The sequence below is a fragment of the Jaculus jaculus genome, chromosome 10, assembly GCF_020740685.1.
Source record: "Jaculus jaculus isolate mJacJac1 chromosome 10, mJacJac1.mat.Y.cur, whole genome shotgun sequence".
NCBI lineage: Eukaryota > Metazoa > Chordata > Mammalia > Rodentia > Dipodidae > Jaculus > Jaculus jaculus.
Window position 1 is genome coordinate 11,884,275 of NC_059111.1, and position 19,794 is coordinate 11,904,068.

General features: G+C 51.0%; 1 protein-coding gene across 1 annotated transcript in view; it reads left to right on the top strand.

Moving 5' to 3' along the window:
• Positions 1–433: 433 nt before the first annotated feature.
• Plekho2 (pleckstrin homology domain containing O2) overlaps positions 434–19,794 on the top strand; it is a 33,458-nt gene continuing 14,097 nt past the window's right edge. Inside the window, exons 1-3 of the mRNA XM_004662544.2 lie at positions 434–526; positions 8,938–9,087; positions 18,665–18,781. Of these exons, the coding sequence (XP_004662601.2) occupies positions 515–526; positions 8,938–9,087; positions 18,665–18,781 (279 nt within the window). The 5' untranslated portion in view covers positions 434–514. The remainder of the gene's footprint in view (positions 527–8,937; positions 9,088–18,664; positions 18,782–19,794) is intronic.

Sequence of the window (19,794 nt, forward strand, 5' to 3'; positions counted from 1 at the left end):
CCCCGCCCCGCCCTCCGCCCGCGCCTCTGGGCCGGAAGCCCCCTCCCCTCGGCATCCTCCACGGTCTGCACCCCCCTTCTAGTGCAACCTCCCCCGCCAACCGCCCACTCTCCGAGGGTCCGGGAAACCTCTCGGTGGCGTCCCACCCGCTTCCTCCATCCAGCTTCAGCTCCGCCCCGGCTCGCTCCTGTGCACGTCCTCCCAGACCACACCCCCCACTTGCTGGCCCCGCCCACGGCTCACTCAAGCCCCGCCCACTGGGCTCGCCTAGCCACGCCCACTTCTCCGCTCCCGCCCCAGGCGTGGAGCTTCTGGGTCCTGACTCCGCCCCCGGCCCCCCGGAAGCCTCTCCCCGCCCTCGGCTCCGCCCCCCGAAGTTTCTTGGGGCCCCGGGGCGGCGGGCGGGACAGATCGGGGAGAGCCGCCGCCGCCCGGCCGCCCGGTCGCCCGTCCGCCTTGCCGGCCGCGGGTAGATGGAGCGCTGGACAGGGCGGCCGGACCTCACGGACTCGCCATGGACGAGGAGGTGAGCGCTGCCCCGGGCCGAGGCTGGCGTGCGCCGCGGGGCTGGGGGGCTCCCGGGCTCAGGCCCTCGTTCTCGTCTGCCCCTGTTCCCACCCACGGGGTCTCGGGTCCCCCCCCCCTCCTTCCCTCGCTCCCTCCAAGGCAGAGCCAGAGGCGCAAGGGGAGGTGGCACTTTCCGGGGACCGCATCCTCCTTTATTTGTGTTTTGTGACTTTTTCCTCCATCCGCTGGAAAGCCTGGCTGGTATTGTTCCCATTGGATTGACCGGGAGACTGAGGCGCGGCCAGGTTCTTTTCTGAAGGTTCGGAGCGTGTGCTTGGGGAGAGAGAAGGGGAGGTGCTTTGGGTTCCGGGGCTGCGGTCACAAGGGGATCTTAGGCTGTCACCGAGCCGAGTAGTGGCAGAATTGAAAGAAATTGCTTTTATCTACCTTGTGTAAGTCTCTGAGTCCTCCCATTCTCCTTTCCCTCTCTCCTGCCCCACATCCATACGGGGATACTGAGTAATCAGGCCTGTCTTCACCCACGTCCCTAGGAGAGCTAATTCTCTCCAGAGCAAGGGCTGGACCAGCAGTGTCTGTCTGTCTGTCTGTCTCTCTCTCTCTGTCTCTCAGGATACTTTTGGTCTAGGGTGGGGTCAGGTACCCTGTGACCTCTGCCCTTTGCATGCTAACTTGATTCTTCCAGCAGCCTCAGGACCCAAGGGTGCAGCACTTAGCAAACACTTAATGCGTGTCTGGGAAACGAATAAAAAAGCGGCTGTTCCTTCTCCTTTGAAGGGGTCCCGCCTCCTGCCTTTTCCTAAGGGAAGGGGATGTAGGTCGGTAGTGAGGAAAGAGGAAGCCTTCCCTCCTACAGCCACCCTGGCTACCCGAGGAGCCCTCAGTGAGCTAGGCTGTGTTCTGTGAGTGTCCACCTTCCTGCTTTCTGAAGCCACTGGTCAGGACCGGCTAGGCTGTCTGTCCCCTCTAGGCTGGGCCCTGCATTTCTGTGGGATGGTAGATAAGTCACTTCCCTTCTCAGCCTGTTTCGTCTTCTATAAAATATCAGGCCTAGCCTCCTCCCCTAGGCCTGGCAGTGACTGTGACTGTGGGCCCTTCTTGAGTGGGTCCAGGTAGGGAGTAGAGTCAGGCCACTATGGCTTGCTGTGGTTTCTTTCTTGCTGACCCGGGTGGGGCTCGCCTGCTACAAGGGTTGGGCTCTCTGGCCAAGGCCCCTCCTCTGCTCCCAGAGGATGTGGGTCAGGATTACTCCATCTCCTGATCGGCTCTGGCCCCCAATTAAAGGAAGTTCTCCTGAGGCCTCCCAGGCTCAGCCCAGTTCTATGCCCTCTCTGGTCCTTAATCTCTCACATGGCTACTTTCTGGACTCCCCAAATAAATACCAAAAGCTCTTGAAGTATCTGGGTCATATAAAGTCTTGCCCACTTGACTTCCTCCCTCTAACCTCTAAGCCTCACCCACAGAGCTAGGGGCTCCCTTGTCCCTACCCTTCCCTTTGGCATCCCTAACCCTTTCCGTCCTGTTTCTCATAGCTTCCTCTTGTTTCTCTAGACCTCTGTGTGCATCTTGGATTCTCTTAAGACACCTCCTAGGTCTGGAAGCTGGAACAGAGCCCCTCAGCCTTGGTGGCCTCCTCTGTGCAGGGGGCTGAGGTTGAAGATAGGCATCTGCTCTCTGGTTCTCTGGTTCTCTAGTTTCCCCAACTATAAAATGAGAGGAATTGGGGCCAGAGAGATGGCTTAATGGTTAAGGGACTTGCTGACAAAGCCAAAGGACCCAGGTTTGATTCCCTGGGGCCCGCGTAAAGCCAGGTGCACAAGGTGGCGCATGCATCTGGAGTTCGTTTGCAGTGTCTTGAGGCCCTGGTGCACCCATTTTCTCCCTCCCTCTCCCCTCTATCTGCTGCTGCTTATCTCTCAATTTTATATAAATAAAATAGTTAAAAAAAACAAAAACAAGAGGAGTTGAGTTGATGATCCACAAATGGGATGAAGCCTTTCTCTTAGAGCCACCCTGGCTACCTGGGGGAGCTAGGCTGTGTCTGTGTTCTGTGCATGTCAACCTTCCTGCTTTCTGGAGCCCACTGCTCAGGACCGGCTAGGCTGTCTGTTCTTTTTATGCAAACGCTTTGAAAACTGCCAAGTGTCATTGGAGAGGTGGTCGCTGCCCATGGAGAGTCAGGTGGGAACCTTGAATCCAAGCTGCTGCCCATGGAGAGTCAGGTGGGAACCTTGAATCCAAGCTTTCCTGCCCTGGGCCCGTGGTGCCTTCACCAAGTTGTGCGGTATTTTCCATGGCCTCTTGGCTACCCACTTACCTCTACCTTCTTGAAACAGGTGGGGCCATATCCTATTGCAACATTGGTTTTGTGATATTGGGCTAATCTCTTGCCTGTTCTGAGCTGTGCTTTCCCTTTCTGGGGTGAAGAGGTTGGGAGTATAAGGTCTTGGATACTCTTTGAGCAGTTACTTCCCTACCCACCCACTGCCTTCCAGAAGGGCATCCAGATACATGCGCCACTTTGTGCATCTGGCTCTATGTGGGTACTGGGGAATTGAACCTGCAAGCAAGTACCTTTCACCATTGTGCCATCCCCCCAGCCGCCCCCCTATTTTTCCTTCTTTTCTTTAAAAAATATTTTATTTTTATTTATTTATTTGAGAGAGAGAATGGGGCAGAAGAAGACAGAGAGAGAAAGAATGGGCATGCCAGTGCCTCCAGCCACTGCAAACAAACGCCAGATGCATGCGCCACCTTGTGCATCTGGCTTACGTGGGTCCTGGGGAATCGAACCAGGGTCCTTTGGCTTTGCAGGCAAGTGTTTTAACCACTAAGCCATTTCTCCAGCCTCCTCTTTTTTTTGTTTTGTTTTGTTTTGTTTTTTCAAGGTAGGGTCTTGCTGTAGCCCAGGCTGACCTGCAATTCACTATATAGTCTCAGGGTGGCCTTGAACTCACAGAGATCCTCCTACCTCTGCCTCCCGAGTGCTGGGATTAAAGGAGTGTGCCACCACGCCGGTTTTCTTCTTCTTCTTCTCTTTTGTTAAATAAATGACTCTGAGACACCCCCACATGGGGCCTAGGGAGCCAGGCTGTTGCCCATGGGTACTTCAGGAGCTGCTCACAGTGAACAGGAGAGTGCCTGGTGAGGATGGATGCGAGAGGAAAGGCGGAACAGAAACAGCGGTCAACTGGTCAATAAGAGAGGAGGCCGAGAAACTAGGCTGAGCGGGACAAAACCTCCCCTGTGAACCCTGCCAAGGGGAGGGGTGCCTTGTTAAAACTTACTGGGGTGTAGCCAGGCTCCCTAGAGAGAGGAGGTCTAAGGGGTTGGGAGGGGGCTGGGTGGAGGCAAGTAGGACCCTGGCCTCCAGCCAGGCCTCCCATAGGTTGGCTGAGCTTCACTTTTCACCATCTGCAGCTCCTCAGCTGTCCCTTCCTCCTTCCCCAGATGCTCCTCCCACCCCGGTCCAGTACTGGTCCCACCTATCCTTGAAGGCCTTGGACTTGCTTCCCTGTTCAGTCCAGTCTCGGGCTCTGGAGTGCTATACCCCAGCCAGAGGTGACAGTGATTAAGGCACAAGGTTCTCATCGTGGCCCCCTGAGCTTCGAGTTGGCAGGACATTTTTATGCATGGGTGAGGCAGATATAAGGAGGTCACAAGTGGCTTCAGTTTAGAAAGGGGTGTGAGGTCCCTAGGGAGGGTGGGTGGGCCCCTGAAACTTGGAGATGCTCTAGAAGCTTGGAGGTGAGAGATCTGGGCAGTAGCTTCCCATTCCATAGTCTCTACCACCTTGTTTAAGAGAGACAGATGGGGGCTGGAGGGATGGCTTAGCGGTTAAGGCACTTGCCAGCAAAGCCAAAGGACCCAGGTTCAATTCCCCAGGACCCACATAAAGCTGGATGTACAATGCACAAGGTGGTACATGCATCTGGAGTTCGTTTGCAGTGGCCGAAGGCCTCGCATGCCCATTCTCTCTCAAACAAAATAAGATGAAATATTTTTTCAAAGCCAGGCGTGGTGGCGCACGCCTTTAATCCCAGCACTCTGGAGGCAGAGGTAGGAGGATTGTTATAAATTCTAGGCTACCCTGAGACTACATAGTGAATTCCAGGGCAGTCTGGGCCAGAGTGAGACCCTACCTCAAAAAAAAAAAAATTTTTTTTAAAGAAGAAGGGAGACAGATGGGGCTGGGGAGATGGCTCAGTGGTTAAAGGTACTTGCTGACAGGAGTTTGAATCCCCAGCACCCATATAAAGACAGATGCAAAGTGACCTATGCTTCTGCAATCCTAATATGCGTGCAGCAGTGGGAGGCAGAGTCAGGAAAATCCCAAAGCACGGTGGGGGGTGGTGGTGGCAGGTAGTCTGGCTTTCTTAGTAGCAAACAAGAGAGACCCTTGTCTAAAAGTGGAAAGAGGGTTAAAGGTGTCTGCTTGTAAAATCTGCCAGCCTGACTTGGCCAGGGTTCGATTCCCCAGTACCCACATAAAGCCAGATGCCCAAAGTGGCACATGTATCTGGAGTTTTGTCTGCAGTGGCAAGAGGGTGTGGTGGCGCGCACCTTTAACCCCAGCACTCGGGAGGCAGAGGTAGGAGGATCGCCGTGAGTTCGAGGCCACCCTGAGACTACCTAGTGAATTCCAGATCAGCCTGGGCTAGAGTGAGACCCTACCTCAAAAAAACTAAAAAAAAAAAAAAAAAAGAGGGTGCTAGGGTACCCATTCATCTCCTCTTCCTCTCTCCCTCTCTCTGCATCTCGACTCACTAATAAATACAAAGAATTTAAAAGTGGAAGGAGAGAAGTTGGGTGTGGTGGTGCCCACTGAGACGACAGTGAATTCCAGGTCAGCCTGGGCTAGAGGGAAACTCTTATCTTGAAAAAAGCAACAACAAAAAAAGTGGAAAGAGAGGACCAGCACTCCAAAGTTATACTCTGACCTGCATCCACACATCCACCCACACTCCCCCCCCATGCCCCTCTACATAAATACAAAGTAAATACATTTCTAATTTTTTGCTTTGTTTTGTTTTGAGGTAGGGTCTCACTTTAGCCCAGGTTGGCCTGGAAATCACAGCAATCCACCTACTTTAGCCTCCCTGAGTGCTGATTAAAAAAAAAAAATTTTTTTTTTCAAGGTAGGGTCTCTCTCACTGTAGGCCAGGTTCACTATGTCGTCTCAGGCTGGCCTCAAACTCACAGCCATCCTCCTACCTCTGCCTCCCAGATCCTGGGATTACAGGCATCTGCCACCATGACCCAGCATTTTGTTTTTCCTTGTTGTTTAAAAAAAGCTAAAGAAGGAAACAGGGGGCTTAGGAGGTGTAGTGCTCCGGAGCTACTGATAGGAGATGTGTGTGTACAGTGTGGGCACGGGACTGCCTGTTCCCTAGTTCTCCCTGCCAGTCCTGCGCGGCCCTGACCGTCCACTAGGGTTACTGAGGGTCTCACTCAGGTCCTTCGGGACTGAACTCAGGGTTTAACAGCAGGGATCAGGGAGGGGTGGTTGGATGCAGGGTTGGATGGGAGGGCCTTCCTGTGCTTGTCCAAGGACTGTGGAGGCTCTTCTTCCCCTAGGCAGGGTGGCTCTTTACTGGCCAGCCTTCCACTTCCTCATTCCTGTATCCAGGAAGACCTTTTGGGACCATCCCACTTCCCCATTTCTCTTCCTATCCACCAGCTAGAAAAGAGACTTTGTGGGGGCTCCTGGTGTTCCTGGAGTTTGGAAGTCTGGGGCCAGCTCTCGTCTAGAAAGGCCTTCTTCTGAATTGAGAACCAGGCCTGGGGAGAGGGTCCCTGAGACTGAGGGGGGTGTTGGCGACAGTTGTCGCAGAAATGAAGGGCTGGGGGGGTGTATCTCAGCTGGTAGGGTGCTGCTGGCCTGGCCTGCACAAGGCACTAAGTCTGAACCCCAGCACCCCATCCACAGGGTGTGGTGGCATGTGGCCGTGACCCCAGCACTGAGGACATGGAGGCACGGGAATATCAGAAGTTCAAGGTTATTTTCTGGCTACGTAGCAAGTTTGAGGCTAGCCTGGCCTACGTGAGAAGACTCTGCTCAAAAAATAAATAAATAAATAAATAAAAGTACAGGAATGACCGGGCTGTTTTCAGGGTGCCCTAGGAACAGCTTACAGTCTTATCTTCATTTAGCAACAGGCGTTTATCAAGCTGTGTGCCCGGCACTGTGTAGATACTGGGGAACAGCAATAAACAAACAAACAAAAAAAAATCCTTGCCTTCAGGGAGCAGTTCCTACTGTTAACACCTCCAACATCTCCCCACTTCACAAGTAAACAAACCAAGGCATGGAGAGTGGGAGAGGTGAAGCCCTTTCTCATGCATCTGCCTGACTTAGACTCCTGAAGTCCAGGCTCCCAGTTACCAAAATGTACATTTTTCAGGAGAAGGGGGTACAGGCTACAGTGAGAAGCAGGTTGGGGCTCCCCTGCCATGACCAAGGAGAGAAGCCAGGCTCTGTCTAGCTCCTGACAGCTCAGCACACTTATATCTGCCTGGGCTTGTCCTTACAAATACAGCTGTGGCCACAGGGTATCTCTGGGGAGAGGCGTGCCTCTTTTAACCAGGGCCCCCCCTTTTTTTGAGCCTTATGTAAATTATAATGTAGCCAAAATTAGTCAGTGCTGAGTTCCTCTTAGTGTGTGTCCTCTAGCTTCAGACACGCTGTTTTTTTGTTTTTTTTTTTTTTCTCGAGGTAGGGTCTCACTCTAGCCCAGGCTGACCTGGAATTCACTATGTAGTCTCAGGGTGGCCTCGAACTCACGGCGATTCTCCTACCTCTGCCTCCCCGAGTGTTGGGATTAAAGGTGTGTGATACCACGCCCAGAGACAGATACTTCTTGAGACCCCATTAGGTGTAAAAGAACAGGGCTGAGTGCTTGGGATGTAGAGGTGAACGGCAGCTTGCCTTGTTCTTCCTCTCCTTCCAGGCTGAGCTGTGTGCTTAAACATCCTGTGTTCTGGGAGGCCATTCTGGGCCACTCAAGCCTGGGCCACGTCCCCACTCTTCTTGCTGTGATGCCTGTTTGTGTTCTTTATAGCACTTTACATTGGTTAATGCACACACTTATGAACATATATGTTTTTAATATTTACTTATCATCAAGCAGAGAGAGAATGGGCATACCAGGGTCTCCAGCTGCTGCAAAGGAACTCCAGATGCATGCGCCACTATGTGCAAATGGCTTTACATGGGTCCTGGGGAACTGAACCCCAGCGTTAGTTAGGCTTTATAGGCAAGTGTCTTAACCACTGGGCCGTCTCTCCAGCCCCACCGAGTATTTATTTGGTTAGCACTTCCATCCTTCAATTAAGAACTTTTCACGGGCACGCACTGTCTTACTTTGACTCTTCTGTGACATGACAAGGGCTAAGTTGATTGGTTTATTGAACTCATGGGGGCAAAAGTGTGGAATAGGAAGAATGTGGGGCCAGAGAGACCTTTGGCTTTTGTCTCTGTCCCTCTTAGCTGTGTGACTCTGCTAAGTCTGAGCCGTCAGTGGCTGTGGCATGTGGGTAAGGATGCTCTGATCCTCTGCCACCCCAGAGGGTGGTGGTTAGAGTTAAGTGAGACTGTGTGTGGAAGGCACTGCAGAGGCTCAGGATAAGGTGGCTTCTGCTGCCATTACTGTTATTCTTATCTGAAACTGTGACTTGAAACAGAAAGTTCCAGCATATAGCAGGTAGTTGAAGAGACTCACATACCAGATGTGCTAGGGTGCACACACCCTCATCAGGAGCCCTAACTTTTTCCCCTAGAGGCACCGTCCTCACACGATACACAGAGACCCAGAAGAGATGAGGCACTTGTGTCAAAAGCCTAACAGGCCTTCTAGCCCCATCTCAACGTGCTCCTGCTGCACCCCGAGGTAGAGTCTCACTGTAGCCCAGGCTGACAAGGTACTCACTTTGTAGTCCCAGGCTGGCCTTGAACTCATAACAATCCTCCTACTTCTGCTTCCCAAGTGCTGAGATCAAAGGCGAGTGCCACCACATCCGGCCCATTACTATTATTCTTTCTTTTTATTTTTATCTATTTGGGGGTGGGGGAGGGAGGGAATGTGCCAGGGCCTCTAGCCACTGCAAACGAACTCTAGACACATGTGTCCCCTTGTGCATCTGGCCTACGTGGGTCCTGGGGAATCCAACTGGGTCCTTTGGCTTTGCAGGCAAATGGCTTAACTGCCAAGCCATCTCTCCAGCCCTGCTATTATTCCTTCTAATATTGGGGAAGGAATATCTGCCCTTGGGGGCTGGGGGCGGGGGAGGGCACTTCAAATAGGATGGTATCATTAGGTACCCAGCGTACGTACGACTCATCCTCTGTGAGAGCCACAGGCCGTCCGGCTCCACGGTCGTTTCCTTCACGGCGTGTCTGGTTCTGTCTTCCAGGGCGTGATGGAGAGGAGCGAGAAGCCTCGTGGCACACGGACAGCAGACAAGGCTGGCTGGATCAAGAAGAGCAGTGGGGGCCTCCTGGGTCTCTGGAAAGACCGCTACCTGCTCCTGTGCCAGGCCCAGCTGCTGGTCTATGAGAATGAGGTAAGGGCTTGCCTGGTCCCAACAGCAGGAGCAAAGGGAGAGCAGCCAGGCCAGCAGGAGCACGTCGAGATGGGGCTGGAAGGCCTCATCTCTTCTGGGTCTCTATATCATGTGAGGATGGAGCCCCTAGGGGAAAAGTTAGGGTTCCAGATCAGGGTTTTTTTTTTTTTTAATTAAAAAAACTTTTTTTGTTCATTTTTATTTATTTATTTGAGAGTGACACAGAGAGAAAGGGGCAGATAGAGAGAGAGAGAATGGGCGCACCAGGGCTTCCAGCCACTGCAAACAAACTCCAGACGCGTGCGCCCCCTTGTGCATCTGGCTAACGTGGGTCCTAGGGAATCGAGCCTCGAACCGGGGTCATTAGGCTTCACAGGCAAGCGCTTAACCGCTAAGCCATCTCTCCAGCCCATGTTTGTGTTTGTTTTTGTTTTTGTTTTTTCGAGGTAGTGTTTCACTCTAGCCCAGGCTGACCTGGAATTCACTATGTAGTCTCAGGGTGGCCTCGAACTCACAGCGATCCTCCTACCTCTGCCTCCCGAGTGCTGGGATTAAAGGAGTGTGCCACCACGCCTGCCTCTGATCAGGGCTTTGTGCACCCTAGTACATCTAGTGCCTGAGTCTCTTCAACTACCTGCCTGTATGCTGGAACTTTCTGTTTCAAGTCACAGTTTCATATAAGGAGTATTTTCAGCCTTTAATCCCAGCACTCATGAGACAGAGGTAGGAGGATAGCTGTGAGTTCAAGGCCACCCTGAGACCACATAGTGAATTCCAGGTCAGCCTGGAGTAGAGTGAGACCCTACGAGAAAAAACAACAACAACAAAACAAAAGATTTCAAAAAAAAACTGAAGGCTGTTAGCCTATTGTTTCATTCAACAGTAATAGTAGAAATAATAATTAACCCTCAACACACACTTATTTAGAGCTCCTCCTTTTTTTTTTTCTCAATATTTCATTTATTTATTTAAGAGAGAGAGAGAGAGACAGAAAGAGGCAGATAGAATGGGCGTGCCAGGGCCTATGGCCACTGCAAACAAACTCCAGATGCTCCCTTGTGCATCTGGCTTACGTGGGTCCTGGGGAATCAAACCGGAGTCCTTAGGCTTCGCAGGCAAACACCTTAGTCACAGGCTCCTTTGTTTAAAAAATAATTTATTTATCTATTTGTAAGTAGAGAATGGGCATGCTAGAGCCTCTAGCCTTTGCAAACGAATTTCAGGTGCATCTGGCTTTTTAAGGTACTAGGGAATCAAATTCGAGACATTAAACTCGGCAAGCAAATGCCTTGACCACGGAGCCGTCTCCTCAGCCCCTAGAAGTCCTTTTGTTGTTGTTATGCTTAGTTGTTTTGTAACGTGGTCTCGTTATATAGTCTAGGCTGGCCTTGGATTCTATACAGAATTGAACATGACTTTGGACTTCTGATCCTCCTGCCTCCACTTTGCCAAGCTGAGGTTACAGGCATGCACCACTGCTAGGATTGAACTCAGGACTTTGTGCCTCCTTGGCAAATACCATCTAAGCTGCAACCCCAGCCCCGTTTTTTTCTTTCTTTTTAACAAAATATTTATTTATATCAGAGAGATACATAGAAATAGGCAGGTAGAGAGAGAGAGAGAGAATGGGTGTGCCATGTCCTCCAGTCCCCTTTCTTTTTCTTTTTAAACAATATTTTTAGGGCTGGAGAGTTGGTTTAGCAGATAAGGCGTTTGCCTGCAAAGCCAAAGGACCCAGGTTATATTCCTGAAGATCCACGTCAGCCAGCTGCACAAGGGGGCGCACGTGTCTGGAATTTGTTTGCAGTGGTTGGAGGCCCTGGTGCACCCATTTTCTCTCTCCCTCTTTCCCTGTCAAATAAATAAAGAAGCATGCCTTTGTCTTAAAAAAAAAAAAATATATGTATATATATATATATATATATATATATATAAAATTTTCATTTATTTATTTGAGAGAGAAAGGCAGATAGATAGAGAATGGGTGTGCCAGGGCCTCCAGCCTCTGCAAACGAACTCCATATGCATGCACCACCTTGTGCATCTGGCTTACGTGGGTCCTGAGGCTTTGTAGACAAGCTCCTTAAGTGCTAAGACATTTCTCCATGCCTTTTTTTTTTTTCTTTCTTTCTTGAGCTGGTTCTTGGGATTCACTGGCTCTCTCTCTCTTTCTCTCTCTTGGCCTGGAATTCATTATGTATATAGCCCAGCCTGGTCTTGCACTTAGGGCAGTTCTCCTGCCTCAGCCTCTCTAGTGCTAGGATGATAAGCATGAGCCACCATGTCTGGGTTGAGACAGAATCTGTCCATGTAGCCCAGCTTGGCCTTGAACTCCTTCCTGCATCATCTCCCTAAGTACTGTGTTACTATAGGCATGCACCATTACACTGCCTCTCCTGTGATATTCACAGTGGTCCCAAGGCTCCGGCTGGAGGTGACAGTGCACTCAGCATCTCACAGTAACAGAAGTGTCAGGTCTACAGCTAAATCTGGGCTCTTTTTGCCAAGAGACATCAGGGAATAAATTTCAAGACTTAACGTTTTTTTTCTTCCTCCAAAGTAAGGTCTCACTCTGGCTCAGGCTGACCTGCCATGCACTCTGTAATCCCAGGCTGGTCTCAAATTCACTGTGATCCTCCTACCTCTGCATCTTGGGTGCTGGGATTAAAGGCACATGTCATGCCAGGCCAAGACTTACTTTTGGTCAAAATTCTCTAAAATATGTTAAGCAATCTTTGCTTTCTTCCACAACAGGTGCTAAATTCCCCTCTAGGCTCAGTCAGTCCTCAGACTTGTTCTGAGTGGCCAGCTGTGCTTACAGCTCATCTCTCTCCTCTAACAGTGAGAACCTGATACTTCTGCTGTCTTGTACCCCCAGTGGTCCCCACACATTCCCAGTTCTTGTATCCCTCCTTCTTTGAGAAAGCTTGGGATTTGAACCATCAAGATTTTTAAAGTTAACAACAACAACAACAACAACAAAAAGCTAGGCATGGTGGTGCACGCCTTTAATCCCAGCACTGAGGAGGAGAATTGCTGTGTGTTTGAGGCTATCCTGAGACTACATAGCGAATTCCAGGTCAGCCTGGGCTAGAGTGAGACCCTACCTCAAAAAAAAAAAAAAAAAGGTTAAAATTGCCAGGAGTGATGGCTTGTACCTATAGTCACATCACTCAGGAAGCTGAGGCAGGAGGATTACTGTGACTCTGAGGGCAGGCTGGGTTACATAGTGATTTCCAGGCCAGTCTGAGCTAAATGTCTCAAAAAACAAAAGGGGGCTGGAGCTGGAGAGAGAGATGGCTGGAGAGATGGTGCATGGGTCTGGAGTTCATGTGCAGTGTTAAGAGGCCCTGGCAAGTAGGGCTGGAGGTATGGCTTAGCCATTAAGGCACTTGCCAGTAAAGCCAAAGGACCCAGATTCAATTCCCCAGGACCCACACAAGCCAGATGCACAAGGTGGCGCATGCTTCTGGAGTTCATTTGCAATTGCTGAAGGCCCTGGTGCACCCATTTTCTTTCTCTCTCTACCTGCCTCTTCTCTTTCTCTCCCTCTCTTTCAAATAAATAAAGAAATAAAAATAAACAAATATTTTTAAAAGTTAGGCAGCTGCTCACATATTTAGGTATGTACATGTGTTTGTATGTGTGCATGTGTGGTCCTGTTAGGGTCTTCTGCCATGGCAAACACACCCCAGATGCTTATACTACTTTTGGCTTTATGTGGGTGTTGGGGAATTGAACCCTGGTGGCAGGCTTTGTAAGTACGTACCTTTCGTCACTGAGACGTCTTTCTATTTCCCTGCCTACTTTTCTGAGGTCTAACTCAAAAAGCATAACTTTCTCTCTCTCTCTCTCTCTCTTTTTTTTTTTTTTTTTTTTTTTGGTTTTTCGAGGTAGAGTCTCACTCTAGCGAGGCTGACCTGGAATTCACTATGTAGTCTCAGGGTGGCCTCGGACTCACGGCGATCCTCCTACCTCTGCCTCCCGAGTGCCGGGATTAAAGGCGTGCGCCACCACGCCCGGCTTTTTCTCTTCTCTTTATTGGATGCTGGCCAACATCCTGAGTATACTTTCACTGATGCCTTGGGGCTTTTCCACCCTTTTCTCAATAAATCTCCCTTGCCTTAAAACAACCAACCAAAAAATTAAAGTTATGAGTTAAGGAATAGTCAGTAATACTATTGGTGAAGGCTTGAAGGAAGGTAGTTTTTCCTTTTGGTACTGTTTGGGGTCTGAGGTTGAGGTGACCAGAGGACCCACCCAAGGAGAACTGGGTATCGTGGCATGCCCTTGGCAGCTGGCATCCACGAGGTTAGAAGGGGGAGCTGGCTTTCTCTTGCTTATCAGCCTGTCCAGGCCTTCTCCTGGGTAGCTTGGCAAATTCATGTCCCAGGCCAAGAAACACCCAGCAACTTCGAGCTGAGTATTCCAGGGAGATACCTTAGGAAAGCCCCTTGCCTGCGAGTCTGCCCACAGGCTCCTGGAGTCTGGATGTCCAAGGAGTTATGGAAGGGCAGGGTGTGATGGTACGCAGACAGCCCCCCAACCCCCAGATGTTCTCTACTGCTGTTCTCACCAAATTAGGATGTGCCACGGCTGGGAATGTGGCAGCAGAGGGATATTTTTATAAATAAAGGGGGTTGTTACAGCTTCTTGCAGTGCCAGCTGCTCTGGGAGTTGAATGACAGGCTGTCAGCTGTCACCCCATCAGGCATTGCCAGAGCTGCCCTGGGCTGCCCGCCTCTCTACACCTGGCCGTGGCTGGGGAACAGGGAGGGTTTCACATCTCCCAAACATTAAAAAAAAAAAAAAAAGATTACTCTTAGAAACTGAAATGTAATTTCAAGAACTTGGCACTCAAGGGTGTGTGTGGGGGGGGCGCTTGGCCCAGGAGTAGGAATTGAGAAATGCTTGTTCGCTCAATTCCTCTTTCTGATGTTAGGAACTAGGCGAGCGCAGACGGCTTTTGGCTGCTTCTTCGCTGTCAGAGAGGCTGATGTTCCAAAGATCCTGCCCCCGCCCAGTGCCTGCTGTTTTATCCGTGTTTTTTTTTTTTTTTCTTTTTTCTTTTTCCTGAGCTGCAGAAGGGCAGGGGTGATTCCGTGGTGCCGGTGCTGAGGAGACCCAGGCCAGGCAGCTGTGGGGAGCTGAGTGGTAGAGAGAAACTTTTATTTACTTATTTATTTTTAGTTTTGGTTTTCCGAGGTAGTGTTTCACTCTAACCCAGGCTGACCTGGAATTCACTATGTAGTCTCAGGGTGGCCTCGAACTCACAGCGATCCTCCTTCCTCAGCCTTCCAAGTGGTGGGATTAAAGGCATGTGCCACCATACCTGGCTATTTTTTTAAAAATGTTTTATTTTATTTATTCGAGAGAGAGAGAGAGAGAGAGAAAAGAAGAAGCAGAAGGAGGGGCAGATAGACAGAGAATGGGCATACCAGGGTCTCCAGCCTCTGAAGACAAACTCCAGATGCATGCTTCACATCTGGCTTAAATGGGTCCTGGGGAATCTAACCTACATCCTTTGGCTTTGCAGGCAAATGCCTTAACCACTAAGCCATTTCTCCAGCCCTATTTATTTATTTTGAGACAGGATCTCACTCTAGCCCAGGCTGGCCCGGATCTTACTCTGCATCTCAGGCTGGCCTCACATTTATGACAGTCCTCCTGTTCCTGCCTCAGCCTCCTGGCTGCTGGGATTATACACTCATTTTGGGACTGACTTTTTGTTTCTAAGAGGAGTACATTTGAGTCACTTGTCCAGTTGGGTGGGGGGCTGTGGACATGAGGCAGGTGAGGTGCCATGGCTGGAGGTTCCCCGTTGCTCGATGCCTGGGGAGAGAAGACTTTCGAGGTAGGGTCTCACTCTAGCCCTGGCTGACCTGGATTTCACTGGGATGGGCATCGTCCCATCAAACTGGTTTTGTGTGTGTCCCTTGTAGGGAACCACTGAACCACTGGAGGAGCATAAAGGAGACAGACATGGGCTGGAGGAATGGCCTTAGCAGTTAAGGCGTTTGCCTGCAAAGCCAAAGGACCCAGGTTCGATTCCCCAGGACCCACGTTAGCCAGATGCACAAGGGGGGTGCACAAATCTGGAGTTCGTTTGCAGTGGCTGGAGGCCCTGGCGCGCCCAATCTCTCTCTCTCAACCCCCCTTTTTCTCTGTCAAATAAATAAATAAATAAAAATAAAATATTTCTTTAAAAAGGAGAAAAACCTACAGAGGATGGGGTAAAGGAGGCCAAGCAGGGTACCAGGGACTGTGACTCCCCATCACGACCAGTGGAGGTGAGGCCCACACCTCAATACTTTGAAAACAGATGAATGTGCAGTTAAGGCGTGGGCCTCACCTCCAGATACCCTGATACCACTGATCTGGCATGTTGCCTGAGTTTAAGGGTTCTGAAGAGCTGCCAGGCCACCGAAATTGAATACTTCTGATACAAACCAGTGGTTCTCAAAGTCTCGTATACATCAAGATCACCTGGAGAGCTAGTTAAAACCGAGAGTGCCAGTCTGTGCTCCCCAAGTTAATGACTCAGTAGGGATGGGGCATCTGTGGCAGGCTCTCAGGTGGGGCTGGCCTCAGCGCCACACTGGGAGGTCTGCTGGCACACGGTGACTGTCGGGAAAGAAACTGCCCACTGACTCTGTTGGGAAGACTGTAGAGCGTTGGAGGACCAGGGGTCAGGGACACGTAGGATTGGCTGGGCCCTGTCCTTTGTGGTTTGGTCAGCCTCTAGAGAGAATCACACATCACTTCCAGCCGCCGCCTCTCATCTGTCAAGTGAGGCAGATTCCGAGGCTATAGAGTTCTTGGGAGAGTCAGGGATGCACCTATGCTCACTAGGCATCAGGTTTCTTGCTATTGGACATGAGCAAGAGGCAAGAGTTTTTTTATTTATTTTTTCTTCGAGGTAGGATCTCGCTCCAGCCCAGGCTGACCTGGAATTCACTATATAGGCGTGGCCTCAAGCTCACAGCAATCCCCCTACCTTGCCTCCCAAGTGCTGGGATTAAAGATGTGTGCCACCAAGCCCAGCTACAAGTTTTCTTATTTGTTGACCAATCTCCTGTCTGCACACATGCGCATGCACGTGCATATACATGTGCATACTTCCCAGGATGTTATATATCCAAAAGAGGAACCACGTGACCACTGTTAAGTGAGTAAAGGGGCGCTGACTCCAGACAGCCTGCCCGAGAGGCACCCCTGGCTAAAACCCTTTAGTGTCCTGGCTGGCAGGCAGGAAGGTAGGCAGGCAGCCTGGCTGGTTGGAAGAGGCACTGTCCCAGCGCCTGGTCTATCTAGTGATGAACTGGCGAGGGGCAGGCTAGGAGTGAGTATGGCCCTCTGCAACAAGCCCTTGCCCTCCCTGTTGTCTATGGCCTATAGCCTGGAGTGAGGGACCCCTGTACCCAGCCAGCAGTCAAGTGGGGGAGCCAACTCAGGATCCCTGTGCTGGAGGCAGGATGTGTGGCCCCAAGTGTGCCTTGTTTAGATTTCTTTCTGGGTTCTTCTTGGAAAGCATCAAACTCCTATCTTGTGATAGCCTGCATCCCTCTTTCAGGCTACCTCTTCTTTTTTTTTTTAATTTTATATATTTATTTATGAGAACAAGAAAGAGGCCAGTAGCGAAAGAGAGGATGGGCACGCCAGGGCCTCTAGCCACTACAAACGAACTCCAGACACATGTGCCACTTTGTGAATCTGGCTTACACATGGGTCCTGGGACATCAAACCTGGGTCCTTAGGTAAGCATCTTAACCACTAAGCCAGTCTCTTCAGCCCCCTCTTCTTATTTTTTAAAATTTATTTTTATTGGGCTGGAGAGATGGCTTAGTGGTTAAGTGCTTGTCTGTGAAGCCTAAGGACCCCGGTTCAAAGCTCGATTCCCCAGGACCCACGTTAGCACAAGGGGGCGCACGCGTCTGGAGTTTATTTGCAGTGGCTGGAAGCCCTGGCGCACCCATTCTCTCTCTGTCTGTCTCTCTCTGCCTCTTTCTCTGTCTATTGCTCTCAAATAAATAAATAAAATAAAAATAAAAAAGAATTAGGTATCACCATCTAGTGAATCTAAAAAATTTATTTTTATTTATTTATTTTTTAATTTTATTTATTTATTTGCAATCAGAGAGAAGGAGATAGAAGAGAGACAGAGAGAATGGGTGTACCAGGGCCTCTTGCCACTGCGAATGAACTCCAAATGCATGTTTCCTATGTGCATCTGGCTAACGTAGGTCCCGGGGAATCAAACCTGGGTCCTTTGGCTTTGCAGGCAAATGCCCTAACCACTAAGCAATTTGTCCAGCCCCTCTTCTTTTTTTGTTGTTTTGCTTTTCTGAGGTCGGGTCTCACTCTAGCCCAGGCTGACCTGGAATTCACTATGTAGGCTCAGGATGGCCTTGAACTCTCGGCGATCCTCCTACCTCTGCCTCCCGAGTGCTGAGATTAAAGGCATGTGCCACCATGCCCGGCTTCTCCTCTTCTTTTTTAAAAAATATTTTTATTAGCCAGGTGTGGTAGCACATGCCTTTAATCCCAGCACTTGTAAGGCAGAGGTAAGAGGATTGCTATGAGTTAGAGGCCACCTTGAGACTACATAGTAGTAAATTCCAGGTCAGCCTGGGCCACAATGAGACCCTACCTCAAAAAGCCAAAAATAATTATATATATATATATACATACATACATACATACATACATACATACATACATACACACACACACACAGTGATTAAGGTGCTTGCTTGCAAAGTCTAACAACCTGGGTTTGATTCCCCAGTACCCATGTAAAGCCAGATGCACATAGTGACACATGCATCTGGAGTTCATTTGCAGTGGCTAGAGGCCCTGATGTGCCCATTCTTTCCCACCCACCTCCATTTGCAAAAAGAAAAAATATATATTTTGTTTGTTTGTTTTTGAGGTAGGGTCTCACTCTAGCCCAGGCTGACCTGGAATTCACTATGGAGTCTCAGGGTGGCCTCAAACTCACGGCAATCCTCCTACCTCTGCCTCCTGAGTGCTGGGATTAAAGGCATGCGCCACCACACCTGGCAAAAATATTTTTATTTTATTTATTTGAGAGAGAGAAAGGCAGGCAGGAAGGGAGAGAATATGGGTGCTCCTGGGCTTCCAGACACTGCAAACAAACTCCAGACACATGCCCCACTTTGTGCATCTGGCTTTATGTGAGTACTGGGGAATCGAACCCTTGTCATCCAGTTTTCAGGCTTGGCAAACAAGAGAGCCATCTCTGTAGCCGCTCAAGCAACCTCTTCTACAAATGACTGCCTGGCCACTGGGCTGACACAGAAGTCAGGGCGCCCTTCTCAGGCCTCTCAATCTTCCTCTGGCCTTAGGTACGCTGGCCCGGGCCCTTAGGTGCATTCCCATCCCCAGGCTGTGTGCTCTGTATCCGGATGTTGAGCCTGTGGACACCTCTCAGGCCAGCGCATGCTGCCACCTGTCCTTGCCAAGGTCTGAACACTGCATCTTGGTGACGTGATGTCCATTTTGAGGAGGGTCGGGGGTCTGCCAGCCCATGTCCCTTTGGTCTCTCTCACCCTAGGACGAGCAGAAGTGTGTGGAGACTGTCGAACTGGGAAGCTATGACAAGTGCCAAGACCTTCGTGCCCTCCTCAAGAGGAAGCACCGCTTCATCCTGCTGCGGTCTCCGGGGAACAAGGTAGGGGGACGCTGGAGGCTGCCTCCTGCCTGGGAAAGTCACCTGAGACTCAAGGCAGGCTGGGCCCCGCCAGGCCGGTTCCCTGCTGAGTGGGCTGCAGCTTAAATCTAGCAGGTGCCCTGGGTTGGATCTTCTCCTTATGTTGCCCTAGAGGCTCCCCAACCCCTGGTTGATGGGCAGTGTGCTTGAGGTACCTTGGGCTCTCCTCTCCCCCTTCCCAGTGCCAAGGCCTCCATGGGCCTGCAGCCGAGAGTAGCCACTGGGCTGTGGACCCTCGGTCCTCTCCTGCATCCTGGTCCCATGAGGCCCACGGCTGAGGCAGGGCACCAGTGGAGAAGGGCTCTGCCCCCAGGCCTGTGCCCCTGACGGGCCAGGCCTAGGAGGCCCAGAGGTCCGCCATTCCGCCCATTGCTATTTCCTAGCTTGCCAGAGAGATTTTTTTTCCCTCAGCTCTTCTCGGGGCTGAAGTTTGCCATTTGCACCACTTCTCCCTGTCCGGGGTGCCTGGGTGCTGACACAGGCCGCCGGCTCGCGGGTGTCGGGAGGGCGATGAGATGTGGGGCCCGCCCATCTTTCCACAGCCCCCGCCGCGCCGCGCCCCCAGCTCCCCGCATCATGGCGGCCTGTCAGAGCGGGCGGACTCACAGAGGCCGGGGCCTCTTTCCTTCTGTTTCTCTCTCAGCTTTCGAAGCCAGGAATCCAGTCCTCTGGTCCCTGTGGTCCTGGACCCTGGGGGAATTGACAGCGGTTTACTTAACTAACCCAGCGTCGCACTCTTCTGGGGCTGGGGAGCTCTGATACCGGCGAGTTAGGAGTGTGCCCCAGGATCGGGTCTCCTGAGGACTCTTGGGGGGGCTCAGCTCAAGTGGTTTAGGGCTCCTTGAGGACAAGAGGGTCCCATTTTGGTCTTTCAGGCCCTGGAGCCCTAACCCTCCCTACCCAGGAGCTCCCGTGCTCTTGTAAGCGGATATATATGTCTGTGTTTGCAAGATGCAAAGTGCATTGTGTGTGAG